The 20,147-nt window shown below is 37.7% G+C and overlaps 1 protein-coding gene across 6 annotated transcripts in view; it reads left to right on the top strand.

Moving 5' to 3' along the window:
- Positions 1–20,147, top strand: part of hivep3b (HIVEP zinc finger 3b) — a 106,265-nt gene that overhangs the window by 83,285 nt on the left and 2,833 nt on the right. For 2 of the 6 annotated variants that reach the window (XM_087287386.1, XM_087287387.1), the window contains 5 exons: positions 1,533–6,167; positions 6,318–6,463; positions 13,077–13,252; positions 13,343–13,438; positions 18,668–19,281. In XM_087287386.1, coding sequence (XP_087143512.1) covers positions 1,974–6,167; positions 6,318–6,463; positions 13,077–13,252; positions 13,343–13,438; positions 18,668–19,281 — 5,226 coding nt within the window. In that variant the 5' untranslated portion in view covers positions 1,533–1,973. Of the gene's footprint in view, positions 1–1,532; positions 6,168–6,312; positions 7,505–7,896; positions 9,368–13,076; positions 13,253–13,342; positions 13,439–18,667; positions 19,282–20,147 lie in introns of those variants that run through there. The other 4 variants (XR_015511673.1, XR_015511674.1, XR_015511675.1 and 1 more) reach the window with 3 other exon arrangements.

Raw genomic sequence — 20,147 nt, 5'->3', positions numbered from 1 at the left:
ACAGTAATAACCAGTTGTGTTCATTATAAATTTGTGGTTCAGTCCTTTTGCAATCAAATGTATACCTATGTCATGAATAATGATGAAGGTCTTAGTGTTGTTACATCTTCAATAATTGCTTGCTGTTGATAAAAAAAACTATGTAACCAAAGCCTACCTCTGCTCTGAGAAAGCTCATTAAATTGTTGCGCATCACTCAGCCAGGAGCAGCTGTTTGAGAAAGCAAACTCAGTCAAGAATCTGTCAAGTTATTTCAAGAGGAAAGCTGTTTTTCTTCTGCACACTTCCTTTCCCTGAGTGAACACCAAGTAATGAAGCCTAAGATGCTGTCGTTTTTGTGAACATATGGGGAAAGACACAATATTGAAAGCTTTTTCCAGTAACCGTCCTAACTGGATGCAATACATTTTCTGCAAGTTAATTTTTTTTGTTGACTTTAATTTATCGCACCTCTTTGACAAGCAGTTTTTAAGATCCTGTTTGAAAGACAAAAATGTCATTAAATAGTGTTAAATTTAGTTTATCCTAATTTTCTTGAAATCTTAGAAGTTAAAAATGGCAATTTGGAAAAAAATATTTTGTGGAAAGCATACAATTAAGCCATATAAAACACTCTTTTATTTGTCATGTATCTCGAATTGTATCTTAAAAAATAGTATAATTTGCTGATTGAACTTTCTAAGGCAAGAAAGGCATTGCTCTTTTAAAATCTGTCTTTCATGGCAGTACTTTAAAAGGTGTTTGTCAAACTGTGGTTTGCCATGCTCAAGTAGGATATGAGACTGGGATCACCAAATTTGTTCCTGGAGGTCCATTGTCCTGCAGATTTTAGCTCCAAACCCACCTGAATAAGCTAATCAAGGTCTTACTAGGTATACTTGAAACATCATGGCAGGTGTGTTGAGGCAAGTTGGAGCTAAACCCTGCCAGGGCACCAGACCTCCAGAAATAAGATTGGTGACCCCTGGTATAAAACAATGTTACCCATATTGTTAATTCTTATTAATAGTCTTGGAAGTATGCTGACCGCATTTCTCATGTCTTGTCATAGTCTAATGTATGATGTAGATGGGGAAAATCATCTTCTAAGCTATATTCATCCTATAAGCTAAAAACAAAGCTGAAGATATAAGTCCAATCTCAAAGTGTGTGCGTGTGTGCGTGTGTGCGTGCGTGCGTGTGTGCGTGCGTGCGTGTGTGTGTACAAAAACCATAATTGGCTTCGAAGACGATTTAAAAAAAGCTATATCTTTGTGTTTATACATGTATAAATTGTCTTTAGAGTTAGTTTTCTGTTTTGTCCTGACTATCAATCTTAAGATTGGCAATTTATTAAGAAGCATGTTTTGTTGTTAATTAGAATATTGTAAACATGCATATCTTGAATTCTCATTTTTAGCAGTTTGGAGTCAGGAATACTGATGAATCCAAAAAGGAATCACATAAGACGATGTTTGGCAATAGTTGTAGCTTTCCCTGCACTTTTTATTCTAACAACTGACCAGTTGTTTTATGTGTCTGTGTCTTTTCAGGGCCAGTGAAGTTCTAACATGTGACAAGCTGAAGACTGGAGACTAATAGATCTTCAAGAATTATTTACATGTCAGCAGAGAAAGTGCCTCAAAAGCAATTTGAAACATTTTTTGTCAAGCTCCATTGCCAGGCATCAGACCAAAAGACACACAATGATGAAGTTCACCAAGGCTGTTTGTGAACAGGAGAGGGGACGTTTAGCAAACAACCAGCATTCACATATATGGCGGCTGCACCATGGCACTGTTTAATTGTGCCTTTGTCTTTTAAGCACACCATCCGGTATCTTACATTTAATTATGGCATAATATAGTTAGCCCCCTAAAGCAAGAATAAAGACTTTTTTTCCTATCGGAAAGGTATTGATGCGATGATGTTTATCAGATTGGTGGTCAAAGAACCATTCCCATTGTGTCCTTAAGGCCTTCACCCCACATCCTATGGAGGCAGAGGAAAAGCAGTCTGCCGATGGGGAGCAGTCTGGTCAACAACCGCAGCCATCATCAAAGTCTTTGTTAGCAGCACAGCTGCCTCAGTTACAGCAACAAGCTACCTCGCAATCTGTCCATGGATCACATGGCCGCCTTCAACACAGGCAGCCGAAACGCTGTGAAATGCTCCAAAGGCAGAAGCAGCGGCATCAGTCACAGGCGAGTGGGTCATCTTGGCAGCTCTCAGAAATACCTGGTCCTTTAAGAGGCAGCTGTTCTGCCCTGGGAGATCCATCTCCCCAATCTCACAATGTCCATCAAACTCAATCTATGCCCAATGTCGAAGTACAGGAAGGCACCCCATGTAGACAAGAGCGCAAACCCCAAAAACCAGGGAAATATGTGTGCACATACTGCGGCCGACCTTGTGCAAAACCTAGCGTCCTGCAAAAACATATCCGATCCCACACAGGAGAGAGGCCCTATCCATGTGTCCCATGTGGCTTTTCCTTCAAGACCAAAAGCAACCTGTACAAACATCGCAAATCTCATGCACACCGAATAAAAGCAGGCATGGCTTCAAGTCGTGAGGAAACAAGTTTTATTGCGCCAGAAGGTGCAGTCTTGGGTGAAGAACAAGAAGAGGGTACGGAGGGAGAGAGTACAGGTTCTGAGGATGAGACAGGGCAGCACCAACCATCTACCTCACAAGGCAGACCAACTCTGAAAAAAAGCTGCAAAGTGGAATTGTCATTCATAGAGGAGGGACCCCAAACTGAGGATTCACAGGCAGTCAAGCAAAGGTTAGCAATGAGGCTAAGTGAGAGAAAACGTGCGCCCAGAACTTCTTCAGATGATACACGATCCTCATTGGGTCCTGGCAGTAAGGGGAGCACAGAATCCGGATATTTTTCCAGTTCTGGGAGTGCTGAGCTCTCCCAAGTGAGCCCACCAAATGCCAGTGCTAAAACATATGCTGAGATAATTCTAGGAAAGTATGGACGACTAGGACAACAGCAACGAATTCCACATCAACAACTGCAGTTATCATCATCATCTTCAGGTCAACAAGAAAAATCAATCCCTTTCACCGTTCCCAAGACACAAGTCATTGAGCATATAACAAAGTTAATCACTATAAATGAAGCCGTGGTGGATACAAGTGAAATTGATAGTGTCAAACCAAGACGTTCCTCGCTCTCTAGAAGAAGCAGCATTGAGTCTGTTAAGTTCTCTTCACCCAAAGAACATTGTGTTTTTGAACCAAAAGCAGAAGCCCCTGGCTCTTGTGGCTCTGCTGTTCAACTTGTTTCTGGTAGTTTTGCTGGCGAATTAACTGGTTCGTATTTGACAGAAGCAGAAAAATTAGCTGGTCAAAGCTCTAGTGCTTTTCTCTACAGGAGTCAATCAGTGCCATCTTCCGATAAATCTTCAGATACGACATCACACAGCTTTCGTCTCAGTCATTCCTTTGATGATCAGCAGGCCATAGCAGCTGAAATGAGAATTGGGCCCCATCAACGAATGTTGCGACGCCAGCCTGCTATTGAGATGCCGGTTGGAGTGGAGCTCATTATAGAGGATGCAGGCCCTTCATCTTCAAGTTTAAAAAAAACTGAACCAGGAATAAAGCGAGAAAGGGAAATTTTCTTATATGAGTGTGAAATGTGTGGAAGTCATTTAAAGAATCAAGACTCTTTTGCTGCACACAGACTAGCATGCATGAGTAAATCTTTACATAGTTTTCAAAGTGAAGAAGGAAGTGCTTTAATTGAAAACCAGCCACAGATCATGAGCTACAAGTTCAAAGCTATGGCCATGGCTGTTCGCAAGCGTAAAAAGAAAGAGGAAAGTCTTGAGGAAGACCCACCCAGTCCAGGTCCAACCGCTGTGTCATTCTGCTCTAAGCCTCTGTCTATGCCAGGTTGTAGTGATAATCAGGGTGCATCTTGTGGCCTTTCACCAAGTGAGCTAGAAAGAAGGGGTTCCTGGAAAGAAATTTCTGTCATCCAACATACCAGATCATTTGAAAAACAGGAAAGCATCCCTATGACAAACCAGGAAGAAGAGCCAGAACGTGAGCCATCACAGGAGCCAAAACCAACCTCTACTTCCCGGTTAATTCGTCAATCCAACATTCAAGTTCCAGAAATTCTTGTTACAGAGGAGCCAGATTCAGAGATGTTATCTCAACCAGTAAGCACCTCTCAAGAATCTGAGAAAGTGGAGGAATTCCAGTGGCCTCAGCGTAGCCAAAGTCTGTCTCAGCTCCCTGCAGAGAAGCTACCGCCAAAGAAAAAGCGTCTCCGTTTGGCTGAGGCAACCCAATCATCAGGAGAATCTAGCTTTGAGTCAGTATCGCTGCCACACAGCCCAAGCCAAGAGAGCAATGTTTCCCATGCCTCCAGTCGATCTGCATCCTTTGAGGAAATGGGAAGGCCAGACTCTGAAATGCAAAGTGCTACTAGGAGCTCCCAAGTTTCTCACATGCTCACCGTCCCATCAAGTGTCTATCAATACCATCAGTCTCACAGAGAGATGCGGCGCTCAACCTCTGAACAGGCATCTGCAAGTCCGGCTCACCCAGCACATGTAGAAGAAACAAGAAGCAAGTCATTTGACTATGGCTCCCTATCTCTAGAGCGTACTTCTGTTACTTGGAAGGAGAGGAGGAAATGTCTCTTGGTGAAACACGGAACTCTTGGTGAACCTGACCATGAGGAGCCATCTTCTAAACATGGCTTTTTAGCTGTTTGCCAGTCCTACCCAGCTCATCCTCCTTTCACAATCACAGAGAACAGAGAGGGAAACAGGACCTCTAGGTTTAGCTCAGAGAATATAGGCAAGACCTTGCAACTGTTCCACTCCCCTCTTGGCCTCCCACCAGCAGTTTTCCCTATACATCAAGCAAATCCTGATTTTTATTCCTCAAGTCAGCTAACTAGATTCGTCCCAGACACTACAGGAATCTCAGCAGTCATTTCACCGCAAATGTTTCACCAAGGCTACCTTCACAGTGAGACACCTCCGGTAAATAAAAGACCCACAGAGTATGTAGAACGCCTGCCCCTTCAGCCACTCGCAACTTTATTCCCGCTACAATCAAGTGATGTTGCTCAGGCGGTTTGCTTTCCCATGCCAGGAGGTCTGACTATTCAGGTCCCCTCTGGGCCTCTTTTCAGGGAGTTTAGGTCATCACCATCCTCTTTGCCTAGTCCTGGTCATTCACAACAGCAGCTAGTAGTTCGCCACAGTCCCCATCCTGTGATTGCTCCTTGCCTTCAACAGCTTGTGCCAGTGGTGTCCCTTGTAGTGCCTGTGCGCTTACAGACTCACATTCCTACCTATGCTAGTGCCATGTATACAACCATCTCACAAATTTTAGCCACAACACAACATCCAATCTGTTGTACAGCTATGGTCATCATGGGTAAACTGGAGGAAGACAAGATTCAGAGATCTTACCTTAGGCTGCCCTCGCCAAGCCCTAAGAGCTATATTCCCTTGCCGCTGCCTCTCGAACATGGAGCAGGAACTTCATCTGATGACAGCTATGGACAACTTGGTGCCGGAGGAAGTAAACGAATGCTGTCCCCCGCAGGTAGCCTAGAACTCAGTTTAGAGGCACATCGACACCAAAAGCGGGTAAAAGAAGAGGAGGAGAAAGAAGAGGATGACAAGGAAAATGCTGATAACAAATGTGATGAAAAATCTCAGGAGTTAAGTCAGGGTAAAAATAAGTATAGGCTAACAGTGGAGAATGTCGGCAGGGAAAAAGATCCAAGAGAAGTAATAGAAACGGAAGAGTCAAGCAAGCAGAACTTACATCAACACAAAACTGAAACCTTAAAGGAGGAGGAAAGGGAAGAGGCAGAACACCGGTATGCTCCAAGGGTAGCTAGTCCAGTGAGAACCGTGGATCCTTCATATCCTAGTTTGCATACAACAACATCTGTCAGTTGGTGCTACCTAAATTATACAAAGCCCAACCCATCTACACATAGAGATTCAACATCAGTCTATTCGTCATGGAGTGTTAGCATGCATAACCCCAATATACCTGGTTTGTCCACCAAAATATTACTATCTCTGTTGCGCTCAAAACAAAAACATAGTGCTGAAACATACACAATGGCTACAGCTCCACCACCAACCATTGACAAGCTGGTTTCTACAGACAGCAAGGAGACCAGTGCATCAGAGGTAATGATCTCTGTAATTTTACATTTGTAAAATAAGTATGCATATTTAAGACTTTTTTATGTTTATTCTACCATGTATCTATCATGTGTTTTGTAAGTTGTGTAAATATATTACAGTTTTGGTAAATTAGCCTCTCTGTCTGGAGTGTAGGTACATGCCTCACCACCCAGCACCCCCGTCAAAGTAAAAGAGGAACCAACAAGTGAAAGAAGGGACAAAGATAAGGAGAGTGCTGATGACATGCCAGCTACCTCGACTCAAAATGAGGCAGTACGTGTTTGCATTTTTGAGGGCGGGTGAGTAAATTCAAATACAAGTTATTTTAAATCTGTAGCTTCGCGAGCTAAAAAGTTATCTGCACAATAAAAGTCCAATTATAACTGCACATTTTTGCACTGAACTCTGCTACTCATTGGAAGAAGTAGCTTGTGATTTGGAAATTCACTATTTAAAAATAGTTGGACTAGTATTATGCTACTGAAAGTTATTAGCATTGCTACATTCACGTTATCATATTGCTCATGTTATCTAAAATTGGCCTAAAGTATTTTATTTCATGGCATCTACAGTGTATAGCATTATATACACATAACAAGGACTGGAGAGCAGCTTATTCATGATCTTCCTCACAAAGAAAGGGATTACCACTGAACCTGGTGTTTTCTGTTTGTTTTTTACTATCTGAGTGACAAAGAGATTGTAGTACAGGTGAAACTATGAGCCATTAGAGACTTCAATTATCCTGCCTTGTTCAGTCGTCTACAGAATTCACACCTTGCTCAAAGGTATGAATTTGGATGGAGCATAGAGAGAGAGAGACTGCTGATAGCTTAGTAGCTCTGCAGATTTATTTTTGAAGTCTGCTGCTCATTAGTGTTTTACCAGCTATATCTACATAGCACAGATAAAGAGTAAAAACAAAACTTTCACCTTGAGTGACTAGAAGAACTACTGAAATTTCATCATGGAAATTCACAGTGAGAAAATGATTTATTGTTTTTTTTTTAGGAACACTAATTGTTAGCAACAATGGCCTATATGCACTGCTAGTGTTTTTGAGCCAACAACGAACTTCGGGTAAAAGCTTTTTGTGACTATTTTCAATTTTATAAGGTTCTTTTTACAGCATCAGTGTTGTAATGTACAGTAGTTACAATACATTCTGTTAAATAAATGTAAGCATCCATAAGGTTGTTAAAGCATAAAAAGAGACAAAAGATTTTAGCGCAGGTGCAATCATTAGCGGCTGGCTAGCGCAGAAATTAAATTAAAAATACTGGGGTAATATTAATTCCCATATTTTAAAGACATGACATAGGAAAATTTAGTTTAATGCAGTCCTTTTTGTTTGGTCTAAAACCCACTCTATATCGTTTCTCAGCCAGGCAGTGAAAATCGCTGTTGTTTTAAAGAAATCAGATCTGAAACGCGACAATTTTGTATGGGATGACAATTTACCCGAAGTCGTGGGGCTGGCTTACTAAAATTAAAAGTCCCTGTGCATATACCTAGCATATGTTTTATGCAGCACATGCCCTTCCAGCTGCAACCCATCTCTGGGAAATATCCATACACACTCATTCACACTCATACTGTAGGGGCAATTTAGCCTACCCAATTCACCTTTACCACGTCACTGGACTGTGAGGGAAACCGGAGCACCCGAAGGAAACCCACTCGATTGCGGGGAGAACATGCAAACTTCACACAGAAAGACCAACTGACCCAGCTGAGGCTCGAACCAGTGACCTACTGCGTCGCCTGCATGCTTATTAATGGAAGTCTATTTTGCGAAAAGTCCAGTGTGATCGTGGCTTTACTGGTGGAATGTGCAATCAATGAAGATTGGCCACCAGGCTGGTCAAATTTAGCCATAAAACCTCCAACACTAAATAGGCCAGTGTTTAAATGAGCATTATCACACTCGTAGCAGTGCGATATGGTTGTATATCAGCACTGGTGGAAGGTGTGCGTTCGCTGGAGGCCTCAGACCGATTGCCTTAGTGCCCCCCACCAGTGCCGATATATAGCCATGTCGCACTGAGTGTGATTTTGCATTTATACAACAGTTCGATGGTAAAATCGTGTATATAAAAAATTAAATCAAACACAGAGAGTCTCAAAAGCTCTTTGTACAAGGAACTACTTTCTTCCACCATTCATTCACATCTGCGAGCTGACGGTCAGTTCACAAACATCACTTTAGAGCTACTATTTAAATGATTCTCTTGCTTAATGTCTAAAGTGATGACAAAACAGGTCATTTTACTCACATTTTAAGATTATAAGGCAAAACGGCAAGATATGCCATTAATCTACAAAGGTCTCATAGTATTTCTCTGCTGCAATCAAAATATCACAATAATTAACTCCGAAAACAAAACACTACCAGTTTCTGTGGTATAAATACAGCAATACAAGATACAAAAGAGAGATTGACTTAGAATGCCACTTACCTGATTTATATAGATTTTTTTTCAGCTGTACATTGAGAAAACACTGAGTAGGAACTTATAGGCTATAAGGACTTATAATGCTGTCTCTGTCGTCATCTTGTGGCCTCAACCATCACTCTTTTTGTTCTGCTCAGACTGATGGTGGTTGATGCATTAAATCTCTGAAATGATAAATATTTTAAAATAGGCACTGTCCTTATAAATAAAGTACATAGTTGCAATCTAAACAACTACATTCTCGACTAAAATGCCTCATAACCAGGGGCGGACTGGGACAGCATTTGCAACTGTCCCTGCTCATAACTACATTATGTTGTCCAACAGCAGCAATATTTGTCAAACTGTAGAGTGTCCTCTGCTTGTTACTGTTTGTGGGCGGAGTTTTACACAAGGGTGAAGGGTTAAGAGGCTGTGCTGTTATTTGCAGAATATTGTATGGCTATCAGCCAATCAGATTCAAAAACCAGACAGATCTATTATATAAATTTCATTGTCCAACCATTGAATATATATATATATATTAAAGCAATAACAAAAGGGAGTGAGATATTAGGAAATAATGATATTTACAAATTTCTGATGGATAAAAATACAAATAACATTACCAAAAAACTTCTAAACACTTATGAGTGTGTGATCAATGGTGATAATCAACAATTAAGATTTTTGTAATAATCATGCGACCATACGTTGTAAAAGATGATTAGAAAACACTTTTTTTAGTAAAAAAAAAAAAAAAAAGAATTATAAGGCCTGCAGATTGATGGAGGAATGGATAATAAAAAGGAGAGATAGTCAAGCTGACCAGTAAACATCAAAAGCTCGGGCTTCATTAGCAGGGTCTCTTGCATTCATCTGCTTATGCAGGGCTCTCAATGTGCTCGAGTGCTTAAACTGCAGCAACAGCTCACCATAGCCTGCATTTTTATTCCTGCTTCCTTTGTCTCTCTCTCTCTCTCTCTCTCTCTCTCTCTCTCTCTCTGCCTTTATTTTGCTCGTACTCTTCTTCCGCCTTGCACACCCACGCGCTCCCTAATCACATCAGACTGTCTCGCACACACACTCCATTTTGTCTCCAAAACTTCTCACATCCATCAGCACCCTTTTGTCTTTGTGCCTTCATAACAATATTTGCCGTCATCATTAGTAGAACACAGTGTTACTGCAGGACAATCAAAGATAGATGTGTGTTTGTGTGTGTGTGTGTGTGTGTATGTATGTGTGTGTGTGTGTGTGTGTGTGTGTGTGTGTGTGTGTGTGTGTGTGTGTGTGTGTGTGTGTGTGTGTGTGTGTGTGTGTGTAGTCGATGTCCCCTTTTTAAAGACACCTTTCTAAAAATAGTCGACAGGTGTTTTGTGTGTAATAAAAGACTTTAATGTTGTTCCTCTGATTGCATTTGCAGTATCATGAATGAAGGCTGGCTCCTACAAAATGGAGTGTAGTAGATTTGTTTTTTTTTTTCCTTGTGGAAACAGATGTGTAGAGAATCTGTTTTTTCTCCTTCACTTCATCAATTTTACTCTTGTAATGAAAGCATGCAAACAGCTTTCAGAAGCTGTCTTTTCAAAAGCATCCCATTATCCATATAAAGTAAATCAAATAATGCAACTATGCATTATTAATGCAATACATTAATATTCTACATTAAGTCCTTCAAGGCATAGATTTAACAAGTACCAAGGTACTGGAACTTCTCAGAGATTTTGGTCCATATTGACATTATAGTTTAATGCAGGTGCTGCAGATTTGTTGGCTGCACATCCATGATGTGAATCTGCTGTTCCACAACATCCCAAATGTGCTCTGCTGGATTGAGATCTGGTGATTATGGAGGCCATTTGAGTACAGTGATCTCATTGTCATGTTCAAGAAACCAGTGGGAGATGACTTGTGCTTTATGACATGGCACGTTATCCTGCTGGAAGTAGCCATCAGAAGATGGGTACACTATGGTCATAAAGGGATGCACATGGTCAGCAACAATACTCAATTGGTGTGTCATTGAGACAATGCTCAGTTGGCACTAATGAGCCCAAAGCGTGCCAAGAAAGTATCCCCCACACCATTACACCACCACCAGCAGCCTGAACCATTGATAAAAGGCAAGATGGATCGATGCTTTTAGGATGTTGATGCCAAATTCTGACCCTACCATCCGAATGTCGCAGTAGTAATCGAGACTCATCAGACCAGGCACCGTTTTTCCAATTTTCTGTTGTTTATTTTGGTGAGCCTGTGCAAATTGTAGCCTCAGTTTCCTGTTCTTATCTGACAGGCATGGCACCTGGTGTGGTCTTCTGCTGCTGTAGCCCATCCACCTCAAGCTTCGTCGTGTTGTGCGTTCAGAGATGCTTTTCTGCAGTCCTCGATTGTGACAAGTGGTTATATGAGTTACTGTTGCCTTTCTTTCAGCTTGAACCAGTCTGATCATTCTCCTCTGGCATCAACAAGGCATTTGCACCCACAAAACTGCCGCTTACTGGATATTTTCTCTTTTTTGGATCATTCTCTGTAAACCCTAGAAATGGTTGTGCATGAAAATTCCAGTAGTTTCTGTAATACTCAGACCAGCCCGTCTTGCACCCTCAACCATGCCACATTCAAAGTCACTTAAATCTCCTTTCTTCCCCATGAGGGACCTATGATGATCGGTTTGACCAGCAGCAGATTGTCTTCGCCATGTCTACATGCCTCAATGCATTAAGTTGCTGCCATGCGATTGACTGATTAGAAATTTGCGTTAACCAGCAGTTTGACAGGTGTACCTAATAAAGTAGCCAGTGAGTGTATATGGTAATACTTTACTGTATATTAGATTTCTTTAACTACTAAGTACTTATATACGGTTTTATATACAGTGTTTTTTGTGTGATTAATTTATTGCAAACCCACTTCCTTTGTTATTTAAGGGTGATAAGGCTCAGAGAAGGTTTTAGTGGTATAGGTTGTGTTGGTAAAGTGGTAAAGGATGGGTACATGGTCTGATCTAGTGTACATGTTTTACAGATGTATTTGTTATTTAAAATATTGTAATAAATATTTATTACAATTATTTAATTACATTTTAAATATAAATAAAAAATATGCTTTTTTAGTCTATGTATTATCTGTGTTTGAGAATGAATGCCATTTAGCAGTCTTACAGTATATCACCCTGAAGAGGTGGACTTTTCTAGTACTGGCTCTGAAATTTGCATATGCAATAATACAATGTTATACCAAAAATTTAAATGTTAAATTGTTTATTCTTCTGCAAAAACTATTATACAGTAGTTCATAAAATAACATAAGAACATTATAGTTCAACGTAAGGAAAACACTGCAGGTGTATTGTAAAATTCATTTATACACCGTTAATAATCCTCTAGCCGATTTACTTTCATAGGTTAGGATATTGTTGTTGTTTTTTCCATCCTGCTCTGATTCTAGCCAAATGTAATTTTAGCTTTTTAACTAAAATATAAAATACATGTAAAATAAAAAAAATTATCATTATATAATCTTACAAATTTTATTTAATATATATATATTTTTTAAATATAAATTTCAAAAATATATAATTTACATTATTTACTTTTTATTGATTATTATTTACACATTTATTTAGTTGTTTATATTGGGTATATAACCCTCATATAGTGTATATAAGTATATTTAATTATTAAACTCATTTCATATTAATTGATTATTTATACATCTATACATGTACAAAAGTTTGTTTCACAATACTGGCCAACCTGAACTGCAGTTTGCCACTTATGAAATGAGTATTCAAGTTATCGTCCTATTATATTCAACACTTAAATGAGCCTAGTAACAAGACAAATACTGAAACAATATTACAAAATTAAAATATGTGCTAATAATAGTTAGCCAGTTTACTTTTTCTGTGGAATAGTAAGCATTTTGGGCCTTAAAAGACATGTCTGTCTTTGTTTTTGTTTCTTTCTACCTAAATTTTAAAGCTATGCTTTATTTATTTATATACTTTATTCATTTATATACTTTATTCATTATTTATTCATTCCTCATTGTTTAAGAAATTTATAGAACATAACTTTCATTCATAGTACATAGTATTGTATCAACTTTATTATATACAGTAAAGGGATCTTCAGTTGATGCTTATTAAGAAGCTTATGGATTTTATTGGCCACTTTTAGCTCTCTGTCCTTAAGTGGAATTGTCTCGCCAGCAAAAAATACAATCTTTGAGCCAAAGTGTGGATTCTTTGAGACTATCTTCATAGTGACAAGTGCTGAAAATATATAGCGGAACCCGGAGCTCTTATAATGAGAGATTCAGTGTTTGGGGAGTTCACATGAGGGTCCTGCCAAAGTGAAGATCTTTGCATTATTACTCTTCATGAATGTGATAACCTTATATATTAGATAGATTAAAAAATAGATTTTTTATGAACACCTCTATCTATATGTCTGTCTTACCTGAACAGGTATAAGTCAAACGAGGATTATGTGTATGTTCGTGGAAGGGGAAGAGGCAAGTACGTGTGTGGTGAATGTGGGATTCGCTGTAAGAAGCCCAGCATGTTAAAAAAGCACATTCGCACTCATACAGATCTGCGTCCGTATGTCTGCAAGTACTGCAACTTCGCCTTTAAAACCAAAGGTAGACATACATTCAAACTCATCCTATCATCTCTTTAAAGGCTCACGTTTCGGTACTGTGTTGATGTTGAGACTTGTCTTTTCCTTCAAGGGAACCTTACCAAACACATGAAGTCTAAGGCTCATGGTAAGAAATGCCTGGAGATGGGAGCATCCGAGTCCTCTGAGCTGGACCCTGAGGAAGCAGGTAATGTTAACAAAAAGATTGTACGTAAAGTTGAAAAAAAAAAAAAAAAAAAAAAATATATATATATATATATATATATATATATATATATATATATATATATATATATATATATATATATATATATGTATATATATATATATATATATATGTATATATATATATATATATATATATATATATGTATATATATATATATATATATGTATATATATATATATATATATATATATATATATTTTTTTTTTTTTCCTTCCAGAGAAAGTCGAATGCTATGCTTATTACCCTAATGCTTAATTAACCTAGTTAAGCTATTAAATCGCACTTTAAGCTGAGTAGTGTCTTAAAACATATCTAGTAAAATATTACGTACTGTCATCATGGCAAAGATAAATGAATCAGTTATTATAAATGAGTTATTAAAACTATTATGTTTAAAAATGTGTTGAGAGAAATCTTCTTTCTGTTAATTCTGACTAAAACTGTATGAACACATTATTAATCCAATCATATTATACGATTAAATATACAACAAAGTGCCACTATAATACTATCAAACTTCAAAATGTTTTATTATCATTTTAATCGATGTGACCAAATATATTATAAACTCAACTAAAGGGCTGCACAATACATCATTTAAGCTTCGATATGCAATGCAGTGTGTGCATCTGCAGTTGTAGGATCTGCGATGTTGAGTTTATAGGTTGGGGTTGGGGTTAGAGTTGACCAGCAGTTACAGTTCAGAACATGACATTTGTGGAGTCACTTTAGAGATTAATCAAAAGTAAAAGTTAACCAAGTGTAAAAAGAAAAAAAAAAAGTTTATCATTGCCATGTGTTTTAAGACTGTGAGAGCATTTCAGTCAATTTCAAGTTTCATTTTAAGTTTAAAGAGGCCCAATAAAAGTTTGTAACTTTAATAAAGATTTATTTCATTGAATTATTCACAAAAAGTTTGAACAGACCGTAATTTTTACATTTGATTTACAGTAATTTCCATACCTAAATACTAGGGATGTCCAGATCACATGATCAGAAATCGAGCTCGATTAGTCAGTTTTTAGACTCAACTGGAATAGGATGTTACCTCCCGATCAGGACTTGAATATATATGTATATTTATATATTCTCATTATTTTTTTTAAACACATCTATAGTTATGCGGTGCCACAGAGTTAGACCTCTTTCTTGACTTCACACAGAAACAGCAAAATGGATGCAGCATGACATCACTTTGTTGCAGAGACTCTATTGGTTAAACGCCAGCAAAGTAGATCACGGATGCAGCTTGAAGTGGAAAGCACGAGTATGTTTTTGGTCTGAAGGTATTATAAAGTTGATGACAACAACATGTCCATAACATAGTGTGAGATATGTAAACTAGTTGAGTTGAGGTGCTATTTTTTTATTATTAGATTTTTTTTATATTTACTGTTGCACTAAAGTCTAAAAATGAAAAATTTATATTATTTATTAAGTGATTGTTCAAGCTATCTCACAGAAGTGCTCTAGCTATCTCACAGAAGTGCTCTGCTTGTTAACAGAGTTGTTGAATGTTAAAATAAGGAATAATGAATAAAAAATAAACATCCGGATCAGTTTCTTTGCTCTTCTTTATTCTTTTTTTAATGTATTATTGAAGTATCGGATCGGGTTTGAGTATCGGCAGATACGCAAAATCAAATGATTCAGACTCGAGGCTAAAAAAAAAAACCTGATCGGGACATCCCTACTAAATACTGTCAGGTTTCCTCCAGAAAACCAAGCTCTATGAATTTCACATTAATCTGCTCTGTTGTTTACATCTAATCTTGTCACTTGTTGATTATATTTTATACACTATTAAGTCTAAATGATTAAATTCCTTTCCAAAAAAAATTTCAAGTTATGTGGTGAAATTGTTTTAATATTGCAATACACGTCGCAGAAAAAAAAAAACGAAATATTGCAATGTCATATTTCTTTAATATTTAGCATTGTATTACAATGCATACACATGAAGCACATGTACTGTATATGATACCTCAAAGTGCAGTATAAACCCCTTAAACGTCTTTTTTCTTTTTCTTTTTTATTCAAGCATTTGCTCTTCCAGATCGGTGTTATTTTAGCATGTTTGCTTCATTGGTGCAAAAGTGATGTCAACCTTGCAGTTTGCTTTTAGATTTGAAGGTGAAAGTCTAATGAAAATAGTTTGCCATGAAGAGAAGCACGACCGACCTTCAATTCACTGAATTTATATGAAGCCAGAACTGAAAACTGCCTTTCTCCCTCTATCAATCTGTCTGTCTGTCTTTGATTCTCTCGTAGGTTGTCTTTTCTTCACTTTTCTCATTCTCAGTCCATGTTCCAAGGACATTTCATTCAGCAACTCTTCATTCACTAGATTTAAAATGTAGTTAATGAATGAAGCAGAGCTCCAAAACAGATTTTAATCATTTATTTATTGCATTACAGTGTTATATATAGATTTTTTCTTTTGAAGTAATACATCATTTTCAGCAGTTTAAGCAACAAAAGAACAGGTTGTCCGCTGGGTCTTAGAAAGTCTTAAATTTCAAAAACAGGCCTTAAAAAGTCTTAAAGTCCTAAATCATTTTAAACAGGTCTTAATTTTCCTATGTGCAAGCAAAGCATCTATTAATAATCAATCTCAAATATATTTAAGTTTTTTATTGCAAAAAGATACAGTTGTTACTCATTTTTACAGCAAATTCTCCAAATTAAACTCTCTAATCAAGTAAAGAAATCTAAAGCAGCACATCTGTTTACATGATCTTTTATTAATAGAAAATATTTACGGAAGTGACTGGGCCATTAGAAAAAATCCTTAGTGTTTACCGTGTATAAGTCTTAATTTTCAGTCGTAATGGTCTTAATTAATTAGTCTTAAATTTGACTTAAGGAGACCTGTAGAAACCCTGAAGAGCTTTTAAAATAAATATACACAAATTTGTACTTAAAGTTTTTGATGTTGATAAACAAAAACAAAACACAATAAAGCCTCAACTACTTTAAAATCAACTAAATAATGAAGAAACATAATGAAGTGTTTTCTTGGGACAAGTTTTTTTTTTTTTGCCACAAAATTAGTAAATTTCTTTTAGTGTATTTTAGCTATGACATATTACATAGTTACTTAAATTGTATTAGCATCTCTGAGAAATATTCACTAAATTAAAATGTGTGACAAGTGTAAAAAGGTTGACGCCAACTCCCATTCAAACTAAGCAGGGTGGTGCGTGGTCAGTACCTAGATTGTAGACTTCCTATAGGTAAACCTGGTATTTTTTAAAAGTGGTGTTAGCGAAGCCAGTGGTGTTGCTTACTGTGCGGTCTCTTTGTGTCATAATACCCAAGTATAGTGATGGGAACTAGGCATGTGCCAATCAGGTTTTTTGCGCTCATTTTTTGAGTCATTTGATTTTGAGTATCTACCAATACCAAAAGCCGATCCGATACTTCTATAATGCATAAAAAAAGAATAAAGAGCAAAGAAACAGATCCAGGGTTTTCATTATGTTTTATTTAATTCACTTTTTTAACATCCAACTTATGTGAAGTAGCTTAAACAATCAACTAATAAATAACATCAAGTCTTCACTTTTGGACTTTAGTGCAACAGTAAATATAAAAATCTCTAATATAAAAATAAAAAGCACCTCAACTTAAAATACCTGACAGGCAATCCCAAGTTTGCATATCTCACTGTTTCCTATGGCAATGTCGTAAATCATTTATTAATTTTCTTGTCGGCTTAGTCCCTTTATTAATCCTTGGTCGCCACAGCGGAATGAACCGCCAACTTATCCAGCAAGTTTTTACGCAGCGGATCCCCTTCCAGCCGCAACCCATCTCTGGGAAACATCCACACACACATTCACACACACACTCATACACTACGGACAATTTAGCCTACCCAATTCACCTGTACCACATGTCTTTGGACTGTGGGAGAAACCGGAGCACCCGGAGGAAACCCACGCAAAGGCAGGGAGAACATGCAAACTCCACACAGAAACACCAACCTAGCCGAGGTTTGAACCAGTGACTTTCTTGCTGTGAGGCGACAGCACTACCTACTGCGCCACTGCCTCGCCATGTTGTAAATCATCAACTATAAAATACCTTCAGACTGCAGACATACTCACGATTTTTGCTTAAAGCTGCTTTCGTGTTCTACTTTGCCGGTGTTGTGCCAAGAAACGCACCCCTGCCACAAAACGCACCCCCTCATAAAATTTCATTAACATTCTCAGTCTATATTTAAAACAAAAATCAGAGGCCAAAGTTGATTAAAATGTAAAATGTTTATTATTTTGATGGATAAAGCATGGACAAGAAGTTAAACGTATTTTCAATTGCACTAGGTTTACAAATAAATGTAAAATAATAATATTGACTGTTGTGTAGCCTGAAATTAGACTTTTTGGTGGGTTTTAAACAGACATTTAGGCTACATGAGCATACAAAATTGTTGTTGTTGTTTTAAACTAAACCACACATTTTACCACAAACAATTTACCTACTCTCATTGGTATTGTATTTAAAATCAATGTATTGTATTTAATTTATTATTTACAATTAAAGTCAGAATTATTAGCCCCCGTTTATTTTTTTCCCCTATTTCTGTTTAACAGAGATTTCTTCAACACGTTTCTGAACATAATAGTATTACTAACTCATCTCTAATAACTTATTTATTTTAACTTTGCCATGATGACATTAAATATTATTTTACTAGAGATTTTTCAAGACACTTCTATACAGCTTAAAGTGACATTTAAAGCCTTAACCAGGTTAATTAGATTAATTAGGCAGGTTAGGGTAATTAGGTAAGTTATTGTATAATGATGGTTTGTTCTGTAGACTATCGAAAAAATATAGCCTAAAGGGGCTAATGATATTGACCTTAAAATGTTTTTTTTTATTATTAAAAACTGCTTTTATTCTAGCTGAAATAAAACAAATAAGACTTTCTCCAGAAGAAAAAATATTATCAGACATACTGTAAAATGTCCTTGCTCTGTTAAATATCATTTGGGAAAATTTTTAAAAAGAAAAAAAAAATTCAAAGGGAAGCTAGTATTTCTGACTTCAACTGTATAAGTGCTTCACTTTTTCTGCTAGATCCGGTCTACCTTTTGGTTCAGTTTTGAATTTGCATATTTTTTTCCTTGTATAGTCCTTTGTTATATAATGAACATCTCCTTTTCTGTCCATTAGGGGGCAGTGATGAGCGAGTGTGTGAGTCAGAAGACCAGGAGGGCCACCAGTTCTCTGATGTTGACGATTCTGAAGTAGAAGATGATGAAGATGAGGAAGAGGACTTCTCCTCCCATGATGAGCCATCTTCAGCCTGCTCTACTGACACCCGTCAGTCTACAGGTGACCTTTCTGAAAGTGGCCACGGCTCACAGACTGAGCCCTCTGACCCTACAGCAAGGGAGGAATACTCTTCACCTCATAGGCCTTGGCCTGACATACGAGCCATGTCTCCAGGAGGCAAGAGGGCGTCTTTCTCTCGGAAGGGCTGGGAGGTTTCCCCGAGGAACTTCTCCCCAAGCAGCGAGGGCTCTCCTCTCAGAAGCCTGTCTCCAAGGCTTGAATTGTCCTCACCCAGTCGTCATCTCTCTCCATCTCCAGAGAGAGGCCCGTCACCCATCAGAGCTTTGTCTCCTCTCAGACCTCTCTCTCCTCTAAGACCCGTGTCACCCGCTAGATACAGGAGTGCCAGAGCTCTATCCTCCCCTACACCTTTAAAGCCCCAGCATCGCCCGCACAGCTCTCCCGCAGGCCTCCACTGGGAGCCCAGCAAACCAGCTACTAACACTCAAAAGGTAGGCAATGTAACAATTTAAAGGGGTCTTATTATGCTGGGTTTTTACGAGATGTTATTCTCCAGAATGCTTCTATGGAAAAATACTTGACAGATTATTACTATGCCCTGCTGCTAATGAGACTTTTTGGATAAAAGCAAAAACACTGCAAAAACTAAACATGTAAATGAGCTGCATGTCCCTGCCCAATTATAGCTCATGCTTTTCTCCAGTAGCTAAATATCAGTAAACTCCTGATATTTGGTTCTGAATGCACAGCCAAATAGTATCAGTATATTAGACCTGTGAAAATGTCTCTTGGACATGACGACAACCAGGGTTGGGCGGTATTTATGATACATGTATTTCAAATACGTATTTTAAATACAAAATAGTCGTTGTATTTGATAGGGCTTATAAAAATGGCTTAATATTTTCTATCAAAATATCTTAGTCTTTTGTAATTTAGTATTTTTTCAATTTTAGTAAAATACTTTGTAAGAAGTCTACATCAAGACATCGTATAAATGCACCCTCTGATGGCTGCTTTGGATGTTATTTACTTCCATTTAAAGATGTATTGAAAAAAATCTTAGGAGAAAGAGTATACTGTACAAATAATGATAGTTTTGGATGGATTCCTGATGCCAAATGTTTGTCGTTAAAACAAACATCATAAAAATAAGTCCTACCATGGCGATTCCTACAACGCTTTATTGGCTGTTTTAAATGCCAGTAGTTGATCAGTAGGTCCATTGTATAGTTAATAAAGAGGAAAGATGGAAGCCTTAAGATGTGAAACACAAATATTTATTTATTAAAAACTTCTAATACAGTTTTTACATTGAGTTCTGAAGAGCTAAATAGCAAAAAAGAAAGATTTCAGA

This window comes from Danio rerio, chromosome 16, assembly GCF_052040795.2.
Source record: "Danio rerio strain M-AB ecotype USA chromosome 16, GRCz13ab, whole genome shotgun sequence".
In the NCBI taxonomy this organism is placed as follows: Eukaryota; Metazoa; Chordata; class Actinopteri; order Cypriniformes; family Danionidae; genus Danio; species Danio rerio.
This window is presented reverse-complemented; position numbering and strand designations above follow the sequence as displayed.